Below are 21,661 nucleotides of genomic sequence, written 5' to 3'. Positions count from 1 at the left end.
AAGCCTGGGCCAAACAACTAGTCAAGGAGATAAAGTTTATACATTTTACAATCAGAAAATACAACGGGAATGACTTAAGCCAGTGATTTTCAAATTGGGCTCTACAGAACCTCTTCAGTATTCTAAGAAGGCAAGTATTGGGGGAAGCCATGGGAAGAGGGAGGCTCCAGCTGACTCTATGTTTTTACCAATTTAAATTAAGCTTCCCCATAAGATTTAATAAACCAAGGACTCCAGAGCCAAAACTTTTCTGAAAAAAACAGATTTACAGTTCTGCTTCTGCTTAGAACATACAAAGCTACAAGAGAAGCTCCCACCTTAACGACAGGAAAAAGCTGGGTAGCTACTAGGAAGGCTGAGGTGGGAGGACTGCTTGAGCCTGGGAGATGGAGGTTGTAGTGAGTCATGACTGTGCCACTGCACTCCAGCCTGGACAACAGAGTGAGACCCTGTCTCCAAAAAACCAAACACACGGCCAGGCACGGTGGCTCATGACTGTAATCCCACTTTGGGAGGCTGAGGTGGGCGGATCACCTGAGGTCAGGAGTTTGAGACCAGCCTGGCCAACATGGTGAAACCCTATCTCTACTAAAAATACAGAAAAATTAGCCAGGCATGGTGGCGCATGCCTGTAATCCCAGCTACTCGGGAGGCTGAGGCAGGACAATGGCTTGAAACGGTGAGGCGAAGATTGCAGTGAGCTGAGATTGCACCATTGCACTCCAGCCTGGGCAACAAGAGCAAAGCTCTGTCTCAAAAACAAACAAATGGCGGGGCGCGGTGGCTCACGCCTGTAATCCCAGCACTTTGGGAGGCCGAGGCGGGCAGATCACAAGGTCAGGAGATCGAGACTATCCTGGCTAACACGGTGAAACCCCATCTCTACTAAAAATACAAAAAAAAATTAGCCGGGTGTGGTAGCGGGCGCCTGTAGTCCCAGCTACTCGGGAGGCTGAGCCAGGAGAATGGTGTGAACCTGGGAGGCAGAGCTTGCAGTGAGCCGAGACTGTGCCACTGCAGTCCAGGCTGGGCAACAGAGCAAGACTCCGTCTCAAAACAGAACAAAACAAACAAACAAATAAATGAACAAATAAACACACAAACACACACAAACCCCAAAAACTGGGTAATCTACAAAGCCAAACTTTTCTTGAGCCCATCAAAGATTTGAGGTCATAAAGCACAGAAGTGAACTGCCCTCCAAAGAGTGACAAATCCTTTTAAAGAGAGAGGGAAGACTGTTTCACCTTTGGCAGTGCATGGGAGGAAGAAATGGCTGCCACAGATAAGGATAAGAAAATATCAGCTAAACTTTTGAACAATTACTAAAGGCTGGGTGTGGGAAAGTGTGTCAATGTGGAATTTTTTGAAGCTCCAGACACAAGTAGATTTCCCATTCACATGCAGGCTGTTTTCCAGAGGCTTCCACCCAGTGCTCAAAAGAAAGACTGGGGCAGGGAGCTGATTGGCTGTGCTCAGAAACAGACATGAAACCTGGGCACTTCCCTACACTCTTCTCTCATAGGAACCAAAGCCTCAAGCTGTAGGAAGAGCAGGAATTGGGCCTGCCATTAGGGACTAGGCAAAGATCCACTGTTTCTGGAGGAAGGCAGAAGCAAAAACTCTGCCTCTGGGAGAGGCACAGGAAAACCTCTTGGGCCCAGGACAGTTCACTGATACAAAGTAAGGATCTGCTACCTCTCCAGCTCTCCAGGAAGGGCAGGAAAATATGTCTTGCCCAAGACCCACCACAGATTCAAGGCAAAGTTTGGCTGCTACAGATAGGAGAGGCAGGAATATTGAGAAAACCCTGCCCCTCACAGAGGTCTGCCTAAGACTGAGACTGCACCAGAGATCCAAGAACCCCACTTGCCCTCACCATGTGCTTAGCCCCAGGAAACAAAGAGCAGCAGTGTAGTGCGGCAGATGAGGCAGGTACTTGAAAAGAGGACACTTCTGTGGCACACATGTGCAGAAGTAGCTGAAGGCTGAGGGTAAAGCAGAAGCACTGAGGAATGTCCTTTGGTAACCTCAAATCACAAGGTTATAGCAGTCCACTGCTGGAGGAATTTGAAGCCTTTGTTGGTATACAACAAACTCTAAATTCAGCCCAATTCATGACTATAATGAAAACTAATATACTACCACTCAATTAAAAATGTCAGGACATACAAAAAGTAAAAAAAAAACCCACTGTCAGGAAATAAGTAAACAACAGAGGCAGGCTCTCAGATGAGCCAGATGTTTGATCAGACAGGAGATATAAAATAACTATGATTAATATGTTTATGTTATTTATTTATATTTTTTTATACACAGGATCTTGCTATATTGCCCAGGCTGGACTAATATGTTTATGTTAAAGGATCTAGTTGAGAAAGATAGACAACATCTATGAATAGATAGAAAATTTCAGCAGAGATGGAAACAATAAAAAGTCAAATACAGGCTGGGTGCAGTGGCTCAGGCCTGTAAAGGCCAGCACTCTGGGAGGCCAAGGTGGGCAGATCACCTGGGGTCGGGAGTTTGAGACCAGCCTGACCAACATGGAGAAACCCCATCTCTACTAAAAATACAAAATTAGCTGCTTGGTGCCACATGCCTTTAATCCCAGTTATTCGGGAGGCTGAGGCAGGAGAATCGCTTGATCCCAGGAGATGGAGGTTGTGGTGAGCCAAGATTGCACCGTTGCACTCCAGCCTGGGCAACAAGAGCAAAACTCTGTCTCAAAAAAAAAAAAAAAAAAAAAAAAAAAAGTCAAATACAAATGCCAGAAAAAAAAAAAGTCAGATTAAAAGTTCCTTCAACAGGTTTATCATCAGACCGGGCACATCCAAGGACAGAATCAGTGAACCTGAAGATAGACCAATAAAAATTACTGAACTGAGCCAGGCACAGTGGCTCATGCCTGTAACCCTAGCGCTTTGAAAGGCTAAGGCAGGAGATCGCTTGAGGCCAGGGGTTTGAGACCAGCCTGGGCATCACAGCAAGATCTCTTCTCTACAAAAAATTTAAAAAAATTAGCCAGGCATAGTGGTATATGCCTGTAGTCCCAGTTACTTGGGAGGCTGGGGCAGGAGGATCGCTTGAGCCCAGGAGTTTGAGGCTGCAATGAGCCTGCAATGATTGTACCACTGCACTCCAGCCTGGGTGACACAGTGAGACCCTACTCAACAAAACAAAACAACAACAAAAAAAGAAATTACTGAACTGAAATACAAAAAGAAGAAGACTGGCAGAAAAAAATCACAACGGAGTGCTCAAAATCTATGGGGTCTATGGGAATCTATGGATTCTTTCCCTCTTTGCCTTCTGGAACTCCAGTTACATGTATGGAGAGGGAAAAAAGAGGATCTGGGAACAATGACATTTCAAAAGCAAAGAGCACATTAGTGCCCAGATCCACTAAAAGGAGCTAGGCATTCTGGGAGAAATGGCTGGTTCCAAGAGTAGGGCATGGAATGTTCAAGATGAGCTTAGGTGATCTTGTACCAAAAGCAAGGAAATGTTCAAAGAATGAAAGGGATATATCAAAAGACAAAAGAAGTCACAGAAGCCACACTGAAGAGGCTCTCCCTGGTCAAACTGGGAACAAGATGATCATGTAAATAAGTAATGATAGTAATGGATTATAACCTATTAAATAAAATAGGAAACAATGATTCCATACAAATAAAAATAATGAATAAATCAAAGTAAGATAAAGAATGAGATATTTACAGTTTCATAGTACTATCTCACATAAACATATTAATTCTATTTTTATTTATTTTTGAGACAGGGTCTCACTCTGTCACCCAGGCTGGAGTGCAGTGCGATCTCAGCTCACTGCTCACTGCAATCTCGACCTTTCAGGCTCAATCAATCCTCCCACCTCAGCCTCCCAAGTAGCTGGAACTACAGGCACACGCCACCACACCTGGCTAACTTTTGTATTTTTTTTGTAGAGATGGGGTTTTACCATGTTGCCTAGGCTAGTCTTCAACTCCTGGGTTCAAGTGATCTGCCAACCTTGACCTCCCAAAGTGCTGGGATTACAGGCGTGAGCCATCACACCCAGCCCAAAAAACATATTAATTATAAACTGGGAAAAAAACTTTTACAGAGGAAAATACTGGGAGACACCACCTCAATCAAGGGATTAAAGTGAATATCATCAGTTCTGGGACAAACTGAAATCATGTGCCACCTGATAGGATATATCACTTCCCTGAATTCCCACCATAGATGTATAGCCTGAATCTCATAATGAGGAAGCATCAGAAAAATCCAAATTGAGGAAATTCTACAAAATAATTCATCTGTAATCTTCAAAAGTGTCAAGGTCATGAAAATCAAAGAAAGACTGAGAAACTGTTCTGTACTAATGAAGATTAAAAAGACATGACAACTAAATGTGACATATAACCATGGATTGGATTCTTTTGTTAGAAAAATATTATCAGAACAACAAGCGAAACTCCCGTGGGATCTAAGGATTGGATGGTAATAATGAATCAATGTTAATTTTCTACTTCTGATGGTTATACTGCTAGTACAGGAAAATGTCCTTGTTTGTAGAAAATACACACTAAGGTATTTGGGGATTACTATGGTCTGAATGTATGTTCTCCTCCCCCAGAGTCATATGTTAAAAACTAACCCCCTAGGTGATGGTATTAAAAGGTGATTATGGAAGTGATTGGAAGGTGATTAGACATGAGATTTCTGCCCTCACAGATGGGATTAGTGTACTTATAAAACAAGCCTGAGGAAGCTTGCTTGCCCCTTTGGCCATGTGAGGGCACATAGAAAGCGCCATCTATAAGGAACAGGCCCTCACCAGATACTGAATCTGCTGGCGCCTTGATCTTGGACTTCCTAGCCTCCAGTACTGTGAACAATAAATATCTATTGTTTATTAATTACCCAGTCTAAGGTATTTTGTTATAGCAGCCCAAATGAACTAAGACAAGAGTGAAAGAGTATTAGGTTGGCAAACAAAGCATAATTTCTTTGTCGTTATTTTTTTAAAGGAAAAAAATGTGGGGTGGAAACAATAAATTAATATTAAAATTGGTAAGCTAATTGTGATTAATCCATTCAGGAAAAAAATAGAAAGGGAACCATGAAAGGTGGTAATGCTCACTGAGCCTAAGGGTAAAAAACAAACTAGATGTAATTCAGCAACATGAGACAGTAGAGAAGCACTTACTATTTTAAGCTACCACACTAAAGTCTCATGTCGCTGACTGAGCAGGCCAAAAAAGATTCAAGAGTGTTTCTGTCTTGATTCATTAGTTTGTAGCTCCAAAACAGATAGCTTTTCAATTTATTATATTAATTTTGAGCAGTCAGGGTACTCTTGTCCTCAGAGAACACATAACCCAGAAAAGTTTCATAGTGAAGATGCTAATAGAAGCTGTCTGTACCTTGAGGAATCTCTAATGTTCTTAATCAGGAATGTGACCACATAAGTGTTGTGCTTTGGGAGAGACAATCTTTGGAAAGCTGATCTAGCCACACAGATGACCCAGATCTTATGAATCCCCATAAAAGATTCCAGACCACTGCTCAATATAACAATTTCCCGATAGTGGTCTCATTATGGTTAGCAACTCCATATATATTGCATCTCTGGTGATAAAAGAGGAGATCTAGAAAATTGTGGGGGCATTTTTGGTTGCCACAATAATTGGAAGGGGAGTGCTATTGGCATTTAGTGGGCAGGACCAGGAATCTGGACATTTTGAAAGTGTCTCAACAAAAAACTGTGTTGCAGCTGGTACAATTTTCAAATGTCCCAATAAAAGTTCACATGGGTGAAAAACCTATCTACAATTATCTGAGTTTAGAACCTAATTCCACTTTACAAATTAGCAAAAAGTAGTTTTGTAGTTTTAATACAAAACAATAGTTTTTCCAGGAATGTAACAGCTATGTAAATGAAGAGAAAACTCATACTTTTTGTTGTTCTTATTGTTTAGAAGATTACAAAAAGTTGTTTACTACTTCAGAAAATCATGGCAATGCTGCTCTGATGCTCTGGAATCAATAACACATTTATTTCTGTCTTCAAATAATACTATTTCAAATAATACTGTGAAATAGTACAAATATCTGATTGTTCTACTATAGTTGTCCTCAAGTATTTACATATTGAAATACACATTATTTTAAGTATTGTACTTTCTTTTATTCCTCTTCATATTTCAGTTAAGATCTTATATTGATTTTTTTTTAAAGATTATATGTACCTAGACATGTTATATCTGAATTTCATTTCAGGATAGTTCAGGGACACTGCAAAAAAAAAAGTTTTTTAATAAAAAGGGGACATTAAAACTGATGAGAGTAAGGTAGGAATCACTGGTGTAAGCAAATGATGGTAATTCCACACCCCTCGGTAGGACTGGTGGAGCACAGATACATGATCCAGTTCTGCCCAATGAGACACGATGGAGTATCCTGGAGGGACTTCTCTTGAGTGAGGAAGAAATGGTCCCTCTTCCTTTTCATGTCAGTTTGTGATGACTAGAATAGTTGTAAGCATCTTGCTATCAGCTTGAGGGTGAAGTAAGCATACTGAGGAGGCAGCTCCAAGAGAATCAGAGAGGTGAAGCTGGAGCCCTGAGATCCTGCATCTGAAGTCTGCCTTCCCTTTGGACTTTCTGCTATGTACTGTGATAAATTCCTTTATGTGACATAACTTTTATTACAGTCTGTTGTTGTAATTGCTCTCTCTTATTTTGAGTTACTGTTGTTCATTTCTTACTGTGCTGAATTTATAGCTGTCTCTCAGTATCCTCAGGGGATTTATTCCAGCACTCCCATGGATACCAAAATCTGAGGATGCTCATGTCCCTTATATAAAATGATGCAGTGTTTGCATATAATCTGTGCACATCCTTCTGTATATTTTAAAGCATCTCTAGGTTATTTATAGTACCCAATACAGTGTAAATGCTATGTAAATAGTTGTTATATTTCTTGTTATTTTGTATTGTTGTATTATTTTATTTTCTGAATATTTTTGATCTGCAGTTGGTCAAATCCTCAGGAAGCAGAACTGGTGGACATGCAGCGCCAATTGCATAAATTAAACTTGATTATAGGTATATATGTATAGGAAAAAACATAGTATATATAGGGTTCAGTACTGTCTGAAGTTTCAGGTGTCCACTAGGGGTCTTAAAACTTTTCCCCCACAGACAAGGCAAGGGGACTACTGTATATTGAAGTTAAAATCTTGACTCTGTGATTTCTAGCTGTATAAACTTAAACAAATATCTTAAGCCCTCTGAGCCTCAGCTTCTTCGTTTATAAAATGGAAACAAGAATACCTGCTTTATATGGCCATTATAAGGATTAATGAGCTAATACTTGTTAAGCTCTTAACTCGGTGCTTGGCATGTTGTAAGCTTTCAGTAGCTCGTGGCTATTATTAACTATTGTTATTAAAAGGAGAAAAGAAAAGAACTCACAGCAGTCTGAGCAGTGATGTGTGTGCAACCCACGATTTTGGCTCCAGCCAAAGGCTTTTCTCCTTGAGCTCTCTTCCTCAAAGCCATCAATGCAGGCATTTCTGAAAAGGCCCAATAAATACAGCAATATTAAAGAAGAAGGAATAAGAGATAAAAGAACAAACAGAAAAACTTGTTTTCTTAAGTTAAGATCCTTCCCCTGATCAGGTTAGATTAGGTTTCTCCAGGGATCAAGACATTAAACCTGTATTTTCCTTTATAAAGGGCTTTTGGAGGCAAATGCTCCAGGGTTCTGATTCTCTATATTCCAGTCCTTATCCAGTCTCTCTCCCTTTTTTTTTTTTTTTTAAAATACAGGGTTCCTTCTAGACTTGCCAGATTTCCCCAGTGTTTCTTGAACTCATTTCTTTTGTTATAAGTATTCTTATCACATAGAAATTTCACAAGCTACCAGACCCCAGACATAAAAAGGGATTAATATGGACAAAAAGACACAGGTAGGTTAAGAAGGAAAAGGTGCTTGTTTTCTTCACCTTGTTCAGCAATTTCAATTTCTCTTCGTCCAAACTCTGCCTGTTTGATGTTCTTAACACAGAAGTCACTGCTTCCCTTAGAGTTCTTCTGCTGCTTGTCCCTGGGCGATGTCTCATCATCAGAGCTATCTGTATATGAAGCCGCTGGAATGACAGAATAAAAAACACTCAGGGAAAAAAAATGCTTCCTCTAAAATTCCAAACCGTGGAGCAAACTGAAGCTTCTCTAGCCACCTAGCGCCATATAAATTTTTTTACCTCTGTTAAGTACCTACAGGCTATACACATGCCAGAAGAGGGAAGCTGAAAGAGATTGCCAAAGACATTCTTCCTGGATAGCCTTAACTTGAAATGTAGGGCTAACTTTATCTTCAGAACACGCAGAGGTCCTTGAATACGCAAAAAGAAAAGGTTACACCATGGTAGCATTAGGTTAAAGTTCCTAATGCAAGATCGTGGTCATTAACATATGGGTTTTTGGGATTCTAACTACTCTGCTCTGTGTGCTGCTTAAATGTTTGATATAATTTGTGTTTTAGTACAATTACTGAACAGATAAGACCTAGAAAACAAGGAATCCATGGGAAAGTAATTAAGAACCACACAAAAAGTATTTGTCTGACCTAACAGAGCTTTCTTTTTTAAGACGGACTCTGATGAGGCTGAATTGTGCCTGCAGACCCAATTAGACATTGACAATGAAGTATTCAATGTGCTCTCCCTTCTTGCTGGCCTCAGTAGGTCTGGCGTTAGGCATTTTAGACTCCCAAAGAAGTGAATAAATCCTCCTTTGGTACAATAAAATGCTCTGATAACTAATCCATTTAGCAACATATACTAGAGTGTGAAAGGCCTAAAACTTTTTATCGTGGTTAACAGGCAGCTGCTGCTACTACTATTCATATGCTTAGCTGGGGTCTTTTTAGTCTTCATAGGATTCTGTAGTTACTAACCATTTGCTAGATTATTTGAAGCAGTGTCCTTCCCTGATTTGTGTTTGAGCTTCTGAAGATAGTTCTTAACCCCCAAGTTTTTTTGGGGGTTAAGAAACACTCTCTAGAAAACGCTTTGTATCTCTCAATGGAATAAGTACTGCCATCACTTTTAAGGGTAGAAAACTGTGAAAGCTCAGAGTGCCTACGGTCTACGATGCTCTGATCTACTTATATGCAGAGAATTAAGGCATTTCTGAGATTTCTTAGCAAAGGGTCTACCTCTGCGAGGGCTGTAAAAGGCAAGTCTGACCTTGCCCAGTTAATCAGGCATGGCACTACAAACCATTTGGGCAGCAGGGGCTTCAGAATCTCTTTTGGAGCTGGAGCAAAGTCCTAACACGAGGCAACAGGAATGAACATGGGCACCAGGGGAGGTGAGGGAATTAGTAAATCCCCAAAGAGACTTTTGTTCTTGAAAGGAGCTAATCTGTACAAAAAGTTTGTGGTTCCCTCTCCTAGGGTGAGTGAAAGCTCAAAGTACTTTTGGCAACAGAACCCAGACACAGCTTTCTGGGAAGTCATCTGTTTTACTAATCAATATTCAGAAATACCTAATAAATCAGAGGCTTAGGGGAACCATGCTTCTACCACCTGAGAGAGAAAAAGATAACAGCCATCTCTAATCCCGATCCAGATTTATGGAAAATTACTTTTGAAGAAAGTGTTCATATTCAGAATATCCTGAAATCTCAAACTCTTTTTCAGAGTCATGATGATTTTTATGCTTCCCAATGGCCATTTAAATATAGTGGTCATGTGTTCTGGAGTCAGTCTTTGGTTTAAGTCTCAGTCTCTGTTTTTGGGTGTATAAAGTGGAGCTGATCCGTTTGAAAGAGTTGTTAATTTATTCACGTATTCAGTCATTCACACACTCAGGTGTTTATTCAAATTTTAGTTATGCATCTATTATGTACTAGGCATAGCCTAGGTGCTGGAAATACAGGACAGATATAGATGGTCCTTATCTTCATGGAGTTTTCAGTCTAGTCAGTGAGTCAAAAAAGAAATAACTAGTTACAAAATTAATTATTTAGAGCTTTAAAAAAATACATTTGTAATGTGTGCTATAAAGCAGAAATCAGGATGTCATAAGACTATATAATAGGAGAACATGACTTGTCAGAGTCAAGTTGTTAAGCAGATTAAGTAAGATAATGTATGTAAAGTGCTTACTGCAATGCTTGGCATACAGTAATTAAGCACTCAATAAATGATACCTGATATTACCCACTTTAGCACATATTTTAAATTCAGTTCCAGATATAACATCTTTAAGGGTTCTTACTCAGCTTTAAGATTTTGAATGGGAAAAGAATGATATACATACATAATCATTTAGCAGTTTATCTTTTTTTATACCTCCATCATCTCCTACTAATCTACCCAAACAGCAGGTGGTTGGCTGGCAGTGATTTGAGAGGTTGAGACTGGAGTCCTGACTCTACCCAGAAGAGATTGCCCTTCCTATGCCTCTTTAGTTTCTAAGAATGAGTCAGAAGAAAACCAAAAAGCAAAACAAAATTTGAAAATTTCCCCTTAAGAGAAGCATTCCAATTTCTGGCTTTACCATTTCCCCACACCAACTCAAAGAAAAAAAATCTTTACACCACTTCTCTATTCTAAAACCTGGAAAAAACAGTGTTTTACTTTCTTAACAGGAGTCAAGTAGTTACAGTTAATTCAACCAATGTTTTTCTTTGAGCCAAAATGTATTTGTTTTCAAAGATCCCTTTTTTTTTTTTTTTTTTAAGGTAGAAAGAGAGAAACATTTTATTCTTTCTATCATGAACATCAGTCAACCAAGCTTCACATTTTGGGCAGGATTTTTTAAGTATAAATTTTTTAAGAACTTATTTTAAAAAAGGAAGAACAGGTTTATTTTGGCAGAAAAGTAAAATAGAGAATATGCAACATTTGTCTTTAAGATTGGCATACAAAATTTAAAAACATAGTACAATTATATCAAAATACAGCACAGCCAACGGCCTTTAAAACTTCCTTTGGCATTTCATTTGGTAAAGTTAAAAAGAAAATCCTTCCTAAAAAAAAAAAATTATCATCTATCAAAACAGTCCATAAGTTAGGTTGTATAGGTTGAAAGAACTTTTCCTTGAGTTTCCAAAATCCTTTTCTTCCATGATAACCCACATAAAGCATGGCTAGTGAGGTATATAGGGCAAAACACTTTCAGGCAGATGCACAGTAAGGAAAAAGTGCATAAACAAAGAATTCATCCCATTTTCATAGAAATAACAGGTTAAATCTGAGTTTCTTCTTGTTGATGTATTGTTTTACTTTGGCAGAATGAAAATAAACCCATATAAATGTCTTTGTTCAAGTCCCAGCAGCAGTGATATGTCTCCTTTGGTGGCATTATCTGATGCCATAATACTGTACAGCCCCTAGAGGAACTAAGGTGTTGTGTGTGACTGCAAACGTCAAAACATGGAAGATCATACATCAAGCACCATGTCATATTGTTGTCCCTTCTTCCGCCTGCCACACTTATTGATGAGAACTACATACAGCGTCAAAAGCATGACCCAATAGCATGCATAGAGCAACGTTCCAACAATTAGAACTGTCTGTTTGGATTCTGAAAATGGCCTTTTAGACTCCTTATAAATGGTGAAAATCACACCACCCAGGAGAATTGTAAACCAAACTGATACTGGAATGAGTCCTATGAAATTAACAACAATGGTTTTCCTTCCTGATGTGCCCCACCCAGCTTTGTTTATTGTTGCAATTGCAAACATCTTGGCGGGAAGTAAACTTGACATGTATAACACTGAGTAGAGAGACATGAAGACCATGACGATATTTCCTCTAAGGCAGCTGGCAAAAGATGATTTTATGAGACCTACTAGCTGGACAGTTAACAAGAAGAGGAGAATGTTCCAAATTTTACCCCGGTAGAGGAGCTGGATTACTGTGGCAATGAGAAAGAAAGGAAAGAATCCAGTGATAATCGCTTCGTAGGTCATCCACAAGTGATGTTTGTGAAACCACATTGCATTGTACAGCCATTCTCGGAAGTAGGACTTGCTCCAACGGGTCTGCTGGTTTAGCCATCTGAGATATTCTATAGGTGTTTCAGTAAGGCACTTAGATCGAGCTGTGTATTTTGTTGCATAGCCCAGACTCAGCACCCGGTTCGTGAGATGCCTGTCATCACCAAAGCTACATTGGTTGCCCATAAATTCTTGATTGTACCAATCTTCCACAAACTCATGCAACAAGGAGTTTCTGTACATTCCCAGAGGTCCACTAATGCACTGAACACACCCAAAATAAGACTGACAGGCCCTTTCTATATTAAAAGCCATCCAATATCTTACACTGCTGAGGAATGAGATCCAGGAATCGTACTTGTTTAAAATCTGGACATCTCCCCCAACACCTCCAACCATGGGATCTTCTTCTAAAACTTTTACCATCTCCACAGATGAGGCTGGGTCAAGCATAGTGTCTGAATCACAAACCTGTACATAATCCACACTTCGTCCCAGTGCTCTGAAGGCTGTGTACATGACTTCTCTTTTTCCACCCCATTTTTGCATGATGCAGATACTTTTGTTGGACAAGACCAATTGCGTTACATGTTGCGAGCTTTCTTTATGTGACTCATCTGTCTCACCGGGACCCTTTTCGTGGAAGTTGTTCTTCCAGATATAAGTGGCTGATTTGTCTCTGCCCATGACTTCACTGAAGATGTCCATCATGTAAAGGTCATCTTCTGAGTTCCCATCTATGACCATGACAACTTTAATCCCAGGGTAGGTTAGCCTTTTCACAGATTGCAAACATTTCCTTAAGTAGTCTGGATCTTCTTGATAGGCAGCGATGCAAAGGGCAACTGTTTTGTTCAACTTTATGGGGGTTTCTAGGGATTTTTTCATTTTTTGGTGCTCCAAAAAGGCAAACAGGCTTTGGATGATGAGGTGTGATGCCAAAAAGGCACCATACAGTCCAAAAGAGAAATAGTAATTATCCGTTTGGATAAACTGGTAGCCAACAATATAAGCAGCTGTGATTCCAAGGAGGAGAGAGACTCCAAAGAGTGTGGTTCCAATTATTCTCAGGATACATAGAAACCTCTCACAATGCATCTTGTTCAGCTCTTGGTCATAAAGTCGTCCTCAGCCTGTCTGTGTGGTCCCGGAGGGTCGGTGGCGGGCAGTTTCCAAAATTGAGGTAATAAGAGATCAGATGAATTTGAGACGACCGGCCAAAAAAAATAAGAAATTTAAAAACAACATTTAAAAAGGATAGGGGAGTCTTAAATGTTTGATTCTTCCCCACTTTAAAAAATAATTTCACTAATATTCTCTTTATGTTTCCGTTGCACTTCAGTCTAATTCTTAAAAAAATTATGCTTTAAAAATAAATTAACTTTTCTTTTTTCTTTTCTTTTCTTTCTTTTTTTTTTTTTTTTTTTTTGTGCTTCAGTCTTTCTGCCCCCGATAACAGAAAATCTCTTTTTCGTCTTAAAAAAAAAAAAAGCCTGTGGAAGACTCAGCAGAACCCAGGAAGCGCAGAATTGGGAGAAAAGTCTTTGGCTGGGGCTGTTTCAAGTCTCTGGTTCAATGGGCTGCTCGAAGCCAGGATTGGGTAATTCTTTCCAGACGTCTTGACTTCTCCTTCCTCGCCGTTGTTGCCTTTCTGCCTCCTCCAACTTAAGGGGGTCTTAACAAGTGAGCTGGTGGGTGTTTTAATAGGGCGGTGGAGGGAGTGGGGGGTGAGGGAAGTGGAGAGGGAGGTGTGGACTGGGGAACCCTGAGGGGAGGGAACTCCCCCTTTTTTTTTTTTTGAGACAGGGTCTTACTCTGTCACCTAGGCTGGAGCACAGTAGCACGATCTCAGCTCACTGCAACCTCCGCCTCCTGGGTTCAAGCAATTATCCTGCCTCAGCCTCCTTAGTAGCTGGGATTACAGGCACCCACCACAGTGCCTGGCTAATTTTTGCCTTTTTAGTAGAGACGGGGTTTCGCCATGCTGGGCAGGCTGGTCTTGAACTCCTGACCTCAGGTGATCCGCCCACCTTGACCTCCCAAAGTGCTGGGATTACAGGCTTGAGCCACCATGCCCGGCCTCAAAGAGCCCTTTATACGGACCTGCTATCAGGTAAGAACCAAAAATATCAGTTGTCTAGATTGTACTACTATGTGGATACAACATGGCTGACAGATCCAGACCAAGAGAATATATTATTAGTTCTGCAAACACAGTGGAAAGGTTATTGCTGAATTATAAATGAATGAATTATAAATAAATGAATAAACAAATTTACTCATTTATTCTTTGAATCCGTACTCATTTCTGCCACAGAGTAACAAACTCATGATGACAGTTGAGATAGTATTAAGGACTGTTCCTAGGAAAATTTAGCGAAACCCAACACGTATGTACAAACACACTTGAACAGAGTTTCTAAAATATTTGTAATTGTCAGCATACTCTAAAGCCCAGAGTCATAATTTAAATAAACAAGAACAACCAATAACCTACTAAAGTAGTCCTGAGATCCTAGATCTAGCTTCAACCCTAAGTGGTTAAGTGACCAATTTTCAATTTATCCAACTGTAAACTGTAACAGATTCCCTCTTTCCTCATGCTCTCTCTTTCCCCCAACTACCACCGGAAAAATCTTACGAATAAATGAGATGATAACCAAAAGGGTTCAGTTTCTACGTAGAAAAGTAGTATGAAGTACAATATAACTTTACTATGGGATGTTATCTTGTTTCATTATTTTCCAAAATCAAAATACAGCATGATGAATCAAGAATCCACAATCTATCTCACAGAACATGTATACACATTTTATGATTCAAGCCTGATTAAGCTTTACCTCTCAGCAGCTGTGATACTGTGAGTTACTGCTAGGAGAAGCAGCAGTCAGAACCCTGACTGAATTAGTCCTATTAGACTATTTTATGTCAGGCAATTCCTCTTGGGCCTAACCTATTCATTTGGTAATGGAAATAACAGTAGGGACCTGTGTGTCTGGTTATAGCAGACTTCACTGATGAGTAACACTCTGGAAATGTGTAAAAAGCTATGCTAGCATCCCAAATACAAACAAACAAAACTTTGTTGTTTGGAAAAATCTGAAAATATCTCAAACTTTATAAGAATTGTAGAGTTTGGGAAAAAAAAGAACCAATCGTGAAGAAGGGACTTCTGTCTTCTTTCCTCATCCTTAACCAAGTAACTCATTGCAAAGACAGCTTATTCAGAAATATATCACTGAGAACGGTCTGATTAAAAAAAAAAGTCTCTTCTGTTCATTTGTTTTTATGAGGTTTTTTTCCTTAGGGGAAGAGTTTTTTAGAAGTTTGCTTCTTATAAAATAGTTTCGTGGATTAATGCAGCGTTTTTCAACCTGGGTTCTGCTAGAAATTAAGTCCTAATGTCTTGAAGCATCCATTGTACATAATGAATTAACTTCTCTCCTACGCATCTGGAAAGTACTAGTTATGTATCATCTTTTGGAAAATTAAGAAAAGTCTATAAAATCATTTTCTGTGTTCTGTGATTCAGATGAGGATCCCTGGTTGAGAAAAGCTGGCAGAGGTTCCTAAATGAAAGCATGGCAAAACTTAGTACTAGGAGCCTTAGGAAGGGAGACGAAGCTAGAGCCTATGTAAGCCTCTGAGTATCTTCAGCAAAACAAGCACTTTGGACAGGAAAGTATCTTTTTTTGAAATCTCATAAACCTGCTTTTGTTGTTCATACACACTGAGTATATTAGAGACCTCAACAAGGGTATAAAAGTATAACGTCTCTGAACACCTTTCACCAATATTTATTTATTGAGTACCTCTTCTGTGTCACAGTTCTAAGTGCTGGGAATAGAGCAATGTAAAACAGAAAAAAAAAAATCTCTGTTCTCATGGAGGCTGCATTTAAATAGAAAGGAAAAGACCAAAACATATTAGCAACATATTAGCAACATAATATATATGATATATATTATCATATATGATATATTAGCAAAACATATTAGCAACATAATATATATGATATATATTATCATATATATGTTATATGATAAGTGCTATGAAGAAAAATAAAGGAGGAAAATCTGACAGAGAATGTTGGGTGGAGTTCTGTATCGTATTTACTTTTAATGAATTAATTTTTAATTGACAAAAATTGTATATATTTATGTGTATAACATGATGTTTTGAGATATGTACACATTGTGGAATGGCTCAACAGAGATAATTAACATATGCATTATCTCATATCCCTATCATTTCTTTGTGGTGAGAACACTTAAAATCTGTTGTCTTAGCAATTTTCTAGAATACAACACATTGTTATAACTATAGTCACCATGCTGGGTATGATTTAAAAGAGTAGCCAGGATAGGATTCAGTGAGAAGTTGATAATTTTTGGTGAAGAACTGAAGGAGGTAAAGTAGCCAGCCATGCATGTATCTGGAAAAAGAGCATTCCAAGTAGAGGGAACAGGTACAAAGGTCTCAAGGCAGGAGAGTGCATGGCATGTTTCAAAATAACAGTAGGAGGCTAGTAAGGCCAGAGTGAAATGAACATCTCGGGGAGGGAGGAGGTTTGGGGAAGTAGAGAGGTGAACAGAAATGTAGGCCATTGTAAGAACTTTAGGCTTTACCTAAGAGTGAGATTGGGAAGCCACTGGAAGGTTTTAGGCAGTGAAATGATATGACATGACTTATTTTAAAAGAATACATTTGGCTGTAGTGTTGAGAATAGACTGAAGATGGGTAAGGTTGGAACTGAGGAGTTCAGTTTTTAATACATGGGAGGTTTGAGATGTCTATGGGCTGGGTGCCATGGCTCATGTCTGTAATCCCAGCACTTTGGGAGGAGGATTGCTTGAGGCCAGGAGTTTGAGACCAGCCTAGGCAACAAAGTGAGACCCCTATCTCTACAAAAAAATTTTAAAAAATTAGCCAGATGTGATGGTACACATCTGTAGTCCTAGTTACTGGGGACGTTGAGGTGGGAAGATTGCCTGAGCCCAAGAGTTCGAGGCTACAGTAAGCCATGATTGTGCCACTACACTCCAGCCTGGACAACAAAGCAAGACCCTGTCTCTTAAAAAAAAAAAGAATAAAATAAAAAGAGATATCTATAAAACATTGAAGTGAAAGGACTCAGCAGGCAGTTGTATATATGAATCTAGTATATAGGAGACAGATTTGAGCTGGGATAAAATATGAGAATCAAACACCAATACATGATATTTAAACCTATGAGATAAATGAGTTCATCTAGGGAGAAAGTATAAACTGAGAAGGGAAGAGGTCCAAGGATGAGTCTTTGGGGCTTTCCAGTGTTAATTTCTATAGTCATTTAAATTATTAATTTTTTTTGAGACATAGTTTCACTCTTGTTGCCCAGGCTGGAGTGCAATGGCACAATCTTGGCTCACCGCAACCTCTGCCTCCTGGGTTCAAGCAATTCTCCTGCCTCAGCCTCCCGAGTAGCTGGGATTACAGGCATGTGCCACCACACCTGACTAATTTTTGTATGTTTAGTAGAAATGGGGTTTCTCCATGTTGGTCAGGCTGGTCTTGAACACCCGGCTTCAGGTGATTCGCCCGCCTCAGCCTCCCAAAGTGCTGGGATTATAGGCGTGAGCCAATGCGCCCTGCCTAAAATTATTATTTTTTTATTAAATAAAAAAAAAGTCTCGCTCTATTGCCCAGGCTGAAGTGCAGTGGCACAATCTTGGCCCACTGCAACCTCTGTCTCCTGGGTTCAAGCGATTCTCATGCCTCAGACTCCGGAGTAGCTGGGATTACAGGCGTGCGCCACCACGCCTGGCTAATTTTTAAATTTTTTGTGGAGACGGGGTTTCACCGTGTTAGCAAGGCTGGTCTTGAATGCCTGACCTCAGGTGATCTGCCTGTCTCTGCCTCCCGAATTGCTGGAATTACAGGCATGAGCCACTGTGCCCAGCCTAGTCATTTAAATTATAATGTATGCTGAAAATGGGCCCCAAGTTTTTATTGACACACATTTGCATATATGTCTTGTCATATTTAGAGAGTTGTGAGTCAGTTCCATTACTTTTGGCTTTTCATTCGATGCACATGAAACTCTTTTTCTATCATTGTATGTAACTTTCCATTGTCTGTGTTACGAAGATGCCAGGTGCAAGAGTTTTCCAGCATCACGCCAACAAATCAAACATGGATCAAAGACTAGAAACTAGGTCTCTCCTAACTCCTAGTCCAATAATCAGGATAGTAGGCATTTCTAGTCAGAGTCTGTTTAAAAGGGCTTGACAACCATTCACTCAAAGGGGAAAAGAAAAAGAAAGAAACAAAAAACAAAACAAGGCAACAGTGCATGTGATGCAGCTGCTAAAGAAGCAAACATTTTGGGTTTCATTTTAAAAGCACTGAGTTTACAGAACTAACACTTCCTGTAGATTAGTTCAGACCACTGAGAATATTATGTTGATAGGCATAATGTTTTTAAAATGATACCTAATCTGAAATAGATCCAGATGAGGGTAACCAGGACAGTGGGATACCCCTAAATCAGGCAACCAAAGCCAGCAAATTTTAAATAAAATCTTTAAATTCCAGGGATTATATAAGAACTTATCAGGAGATAAATAACTATGTATAGTAAGTAGCACCCTATGTTCCAAAGAGGTCAGCAATTAGAGGGAAGCAGAATGAGATCTTTAAGTTCTTTTTTATCTCCAGGATGTTTTGACTTCCTGTGCCTGAACTTAGTATCATTAAACAGATACATTAGGTAGACAATTTTTGACTTATAAAAATGATAATTTCATATAGTTTAATCTAAAAGGTCCAAGTTTACCAGGATGATACCAGTCTATATCATTCACCAACGAGCTATGCCAAGCCACTATGTGCTCACTTAGAAACTAAGAGCATCAATTACTCTCTTCCAGGTAAATAGATATTTTTTAAAGTACCCTCCCTGCCTATGGGGACTGGGTGGGAAGGCAGGTATTGGTTTCCTCTGCAGGAATATAGTTGGATATGTATATCTAGTGTGTAGGGGAGAGACTGAGCTGGAGTTAAAATTTGATATTATTATTATTTAGTATCAATCTTTAGATAACATGCACAAACCCACAGCTTGAAATGTTACAAACTATTTTACAATTCACATTTTTCACAATTATTGTGGTTTCCAGAGTTACATTAACCAGTTTGTGAATTTTCAACACTGCTTATTTCAGCAGAATAAGATAGGTTTCCTGGCCAGGCACAGTGGCTCACGCCTGTAATCCCAGAACTTTGGGAGGCTGAGGAGAATCATTTGAGCTCAGAAGTTCAAGATCAGCCTGGGCAACATGGTGAGATTCCATCTCTACAAATAATTTTAAATTTAGGCAGGCGTGGTGGTGGGTGCCTGTGGTCTCAGCTACTCAGGAGACTGAGGTGGGAGGATCACTTGAGTCCGTGAGGTCAAGGCTGCAGTGAGCTATGACCATGCCACTTGCACTCCTGCCTGGGTGACAGAGTGAGACCCTGTCTCAAATCTTGTGCTACCCCACAAAAAAGGTAGTACAAGATTCTGTATCTTTAGATAAAAATCCATAGGAAGTGATATCATATGCTTTACATCATTCACTGTTACTGTGGGGGGAAAGTAAAAAGACAAATGTAAAAAGTATATAAATAATCTACCCAGCCTAAAAGCTACAGCTTCCCAAACAACTGTTTTTCAACTTTATATAACAAATATTACTTTCCTATTTGTATGAAGAACAAATAAAATTTCAGGTCATAATAAACATTTTCTAATGAGTATTACTATTTATAATGTGAAGAGGTAACTAGGGCAAGCACTCAGCTCCCTATCACATCCCAACACAAGAGCAAAATAAACTAACTCCATATTAAATCCGACTCATACTAGGCAGCATTTAGCATACTAGCCGATGCCTTCAAGGGGTCCTACACAGTAACAGCTCACCTGGCATTAAATGATAACTCAGTCCCAGGGCACATGTATCTGAGTTAATGCCAGTGCAAAGGATGGGAGGAATAACAAGAAGTCCAATGTCACAGCTTAGGAGAGAAGGCAAAGGGCTCACTTGCTTGAACTAGCTACAGTGTGTCATTACTTCTTGGGGCAATTGAGGTTTCCCTGTTAATTTGCAAGTACCAGATGGAGGGATGAAGAATTTCTTTTTTATTTTCAAAGGATAAAAAAAAAAACCACAAGTATATACACATACTGTTCCGGAAAGATCATCAATGACATATTCCCACCCTTCTGAGTAGATTAAAGAATTCAATTTCCTTAATCACCCTCTTCTGCCTCTATTGGAAGAGGAGGCCTCTATTAAGCTCCACTCTGAATTGCCAAGAGAAATCCAAATATTCCACCCAGAATTTTAGTCTAAATTTTGACTCGAAGTATTTATTCAAAGCACAGTCTTGGTCATGCTTAATTAGCCTTGGATAGACAGGAGGGCCTGTTGAGATCGTACTTATTAGCCTCAACAGCTGGGTCCACAGCAGTTCAGTACTCACCTGAGCTGTAGCTGTCAGTAGATGACTGAGAAATGGAACGAGACAAAGAGCGACGTCCAATTTTGGTGGGACGTTTGTTGAATTCTTGCTTCTGGTCAGCAAACTGGATCTGCTAAGAAAAAGAAACCTAGTTATATAAAGAAAAAGAACCTCCATTTTGAGACAGCAATTCAAGGCTTGTATTACAGGCTTTCACCTTCCCTAACAGTTGATCTGATTGTATCAACCTATGTTTGGAATATTAAGACCCTTTGAAGAGAAGAATACTTTTTCATTCTTCTTTTTTTTTTTTTTTAAATAGAGATGGGGTCTTTCCATATTGCCCAGGCTGGCCTTGAACTCCTGGGTTCAAGCAATCCTCTCACACAGCTGGGACTACAAGCATGTGTCACTGTGTCTGGCAATGTCTCATTCTTTACCTACTATGTTTCTAATCAAATTTAAATCTTTGATACACTTTTTTTTTTTTTGAGATGGACTTTTACTCTGTCACCCAGGCTGCAGTGCAGTGGCACGATCTCGGCTCACTGCAACCTCCACCTCCTGGGTTCAAGTGATTCTCATGCCTCAGCCTCCTGGTAGCTGGGATTACAGGCACACACCACAATGACCTGCTAATTTTTATATTTTTAGTAGAGACAGCGTTTCACCATGTTGGCCAGGCTGGTCTCGAACTCCTGACCTCAAGTGATTCACCCACCTTGGCCTCCCAAAGTTCTGGGATTATAGGCATGAGCCAGTGTGCCTGGCTACTCTTTGACTATATGCTTTTTACAATAAAATTGCGACACCCCACTCCCCACAAATAGAGAATGGGATATTCTGGTTAAATTTTTAGAAAATTGAGTCATATTCAGAAATATTTTATACAGTTTCACTGAAAAGTAAAACTGGAAAGAATATTTGAGATTATCATATTTGTAAGCTCCATATATCTAGATGAGAAAATTGCAAGGTACAGGAAAGAATATTTGAGATTATCATATTTGTAAGCTCCATATATCTAGATGAGAAAATTGCAAGGTACAGGAAGGCAAAATGACTTGCATTCAGGTTTCAAGAATCTCAGGAAATGGTATGATTTAATAATTTTTAAAAAGGCTTTTCATTAAGAATGAACATTCTGAAATTGCATTTAAATTCTGGCT

General features: G+C 39.5%; 2 protein-coding genes across 8 annotated transcripts in view; both read right to left on the bottom strand.

Moving 5' to 3' along the window:
• Positions 1-21,661, bottom strand: part of AHCYL2 (adenosylhomocysteinase like 2) — a 207,798-nt gene that overhangs the window by 32,238 nt on the left and 153,899 nt on the right. For 5 of the 7 annotated variants that reach the window (XM_063815588.1, XM_519372.9, XM_063815590.1 and 2 more), the window contains 3 exons: positions 20,514-20,622; positions 7,997-8,140; positions 7,464-7,564 (listed from right to left, as the gene is read on the bottom strand). In XM_063815588.1, the coding sequence (XP_063671658.1) occupies positions 7,464-7,564; positions 7,997-8,140; positions 20,514-20,622 (354 nt within the window). Of the gene's footprint in view, positions 1-7,463; positions 7,565-7,996; positions 8,141-20,513; positions 20,626-21,661 lie in introns of all 7 variants that reach the window. The other 2 variants (XM_054656293.2, XM_054656294.2) reach the window with 1 other exon arrangement.
• On the bottom strand, positions 9,925-13,477 carry LOC741588 (hyaluronan synthase 2-like). The gene has a single exon (XM_054656296.2). The coding sequence runs from the start codon at positions 13,101-13,103 to the stop codon at positions 11,445-11,447; it is 1,659 nt and encodes a 552-aa protein (XP_054512271.2). The 5' UTR covers positions 13,104-13,477; the 3' UTR covers positions 9,925-11,444.

The sequence above is a fragment of the Pan troglodytes genome, chromosome 6, assembly GCF_028858775.2.
Source record: "Pan troglodytes isolate AG18354 chromosome 6, NHGRI_mPanTro3-v2.0_pri, whole genome shotgun sequence".
NCBI classification, from domain to species: domain Eukaryota; kingdom Metazoa; phylum Chordata; class Mammalia; order Primates; family Hominidae; genus Pan; species Pan troglodytes.
The sequence above is the reverse complement of the archived record's forward strand: the minus strand, read 5'-3'. Positions and strand labels throughout refer to the sequence as shown.

Excerpts from the sequence above, each read along its gene's own strand:
- LOC741588 (XM_054656296.2), bottom strand. The coding sequence starts at position 13,103 with ATGCATTGTGAGAGGTTTCTATGTATCCTGAGAATAATTGGAACCACA.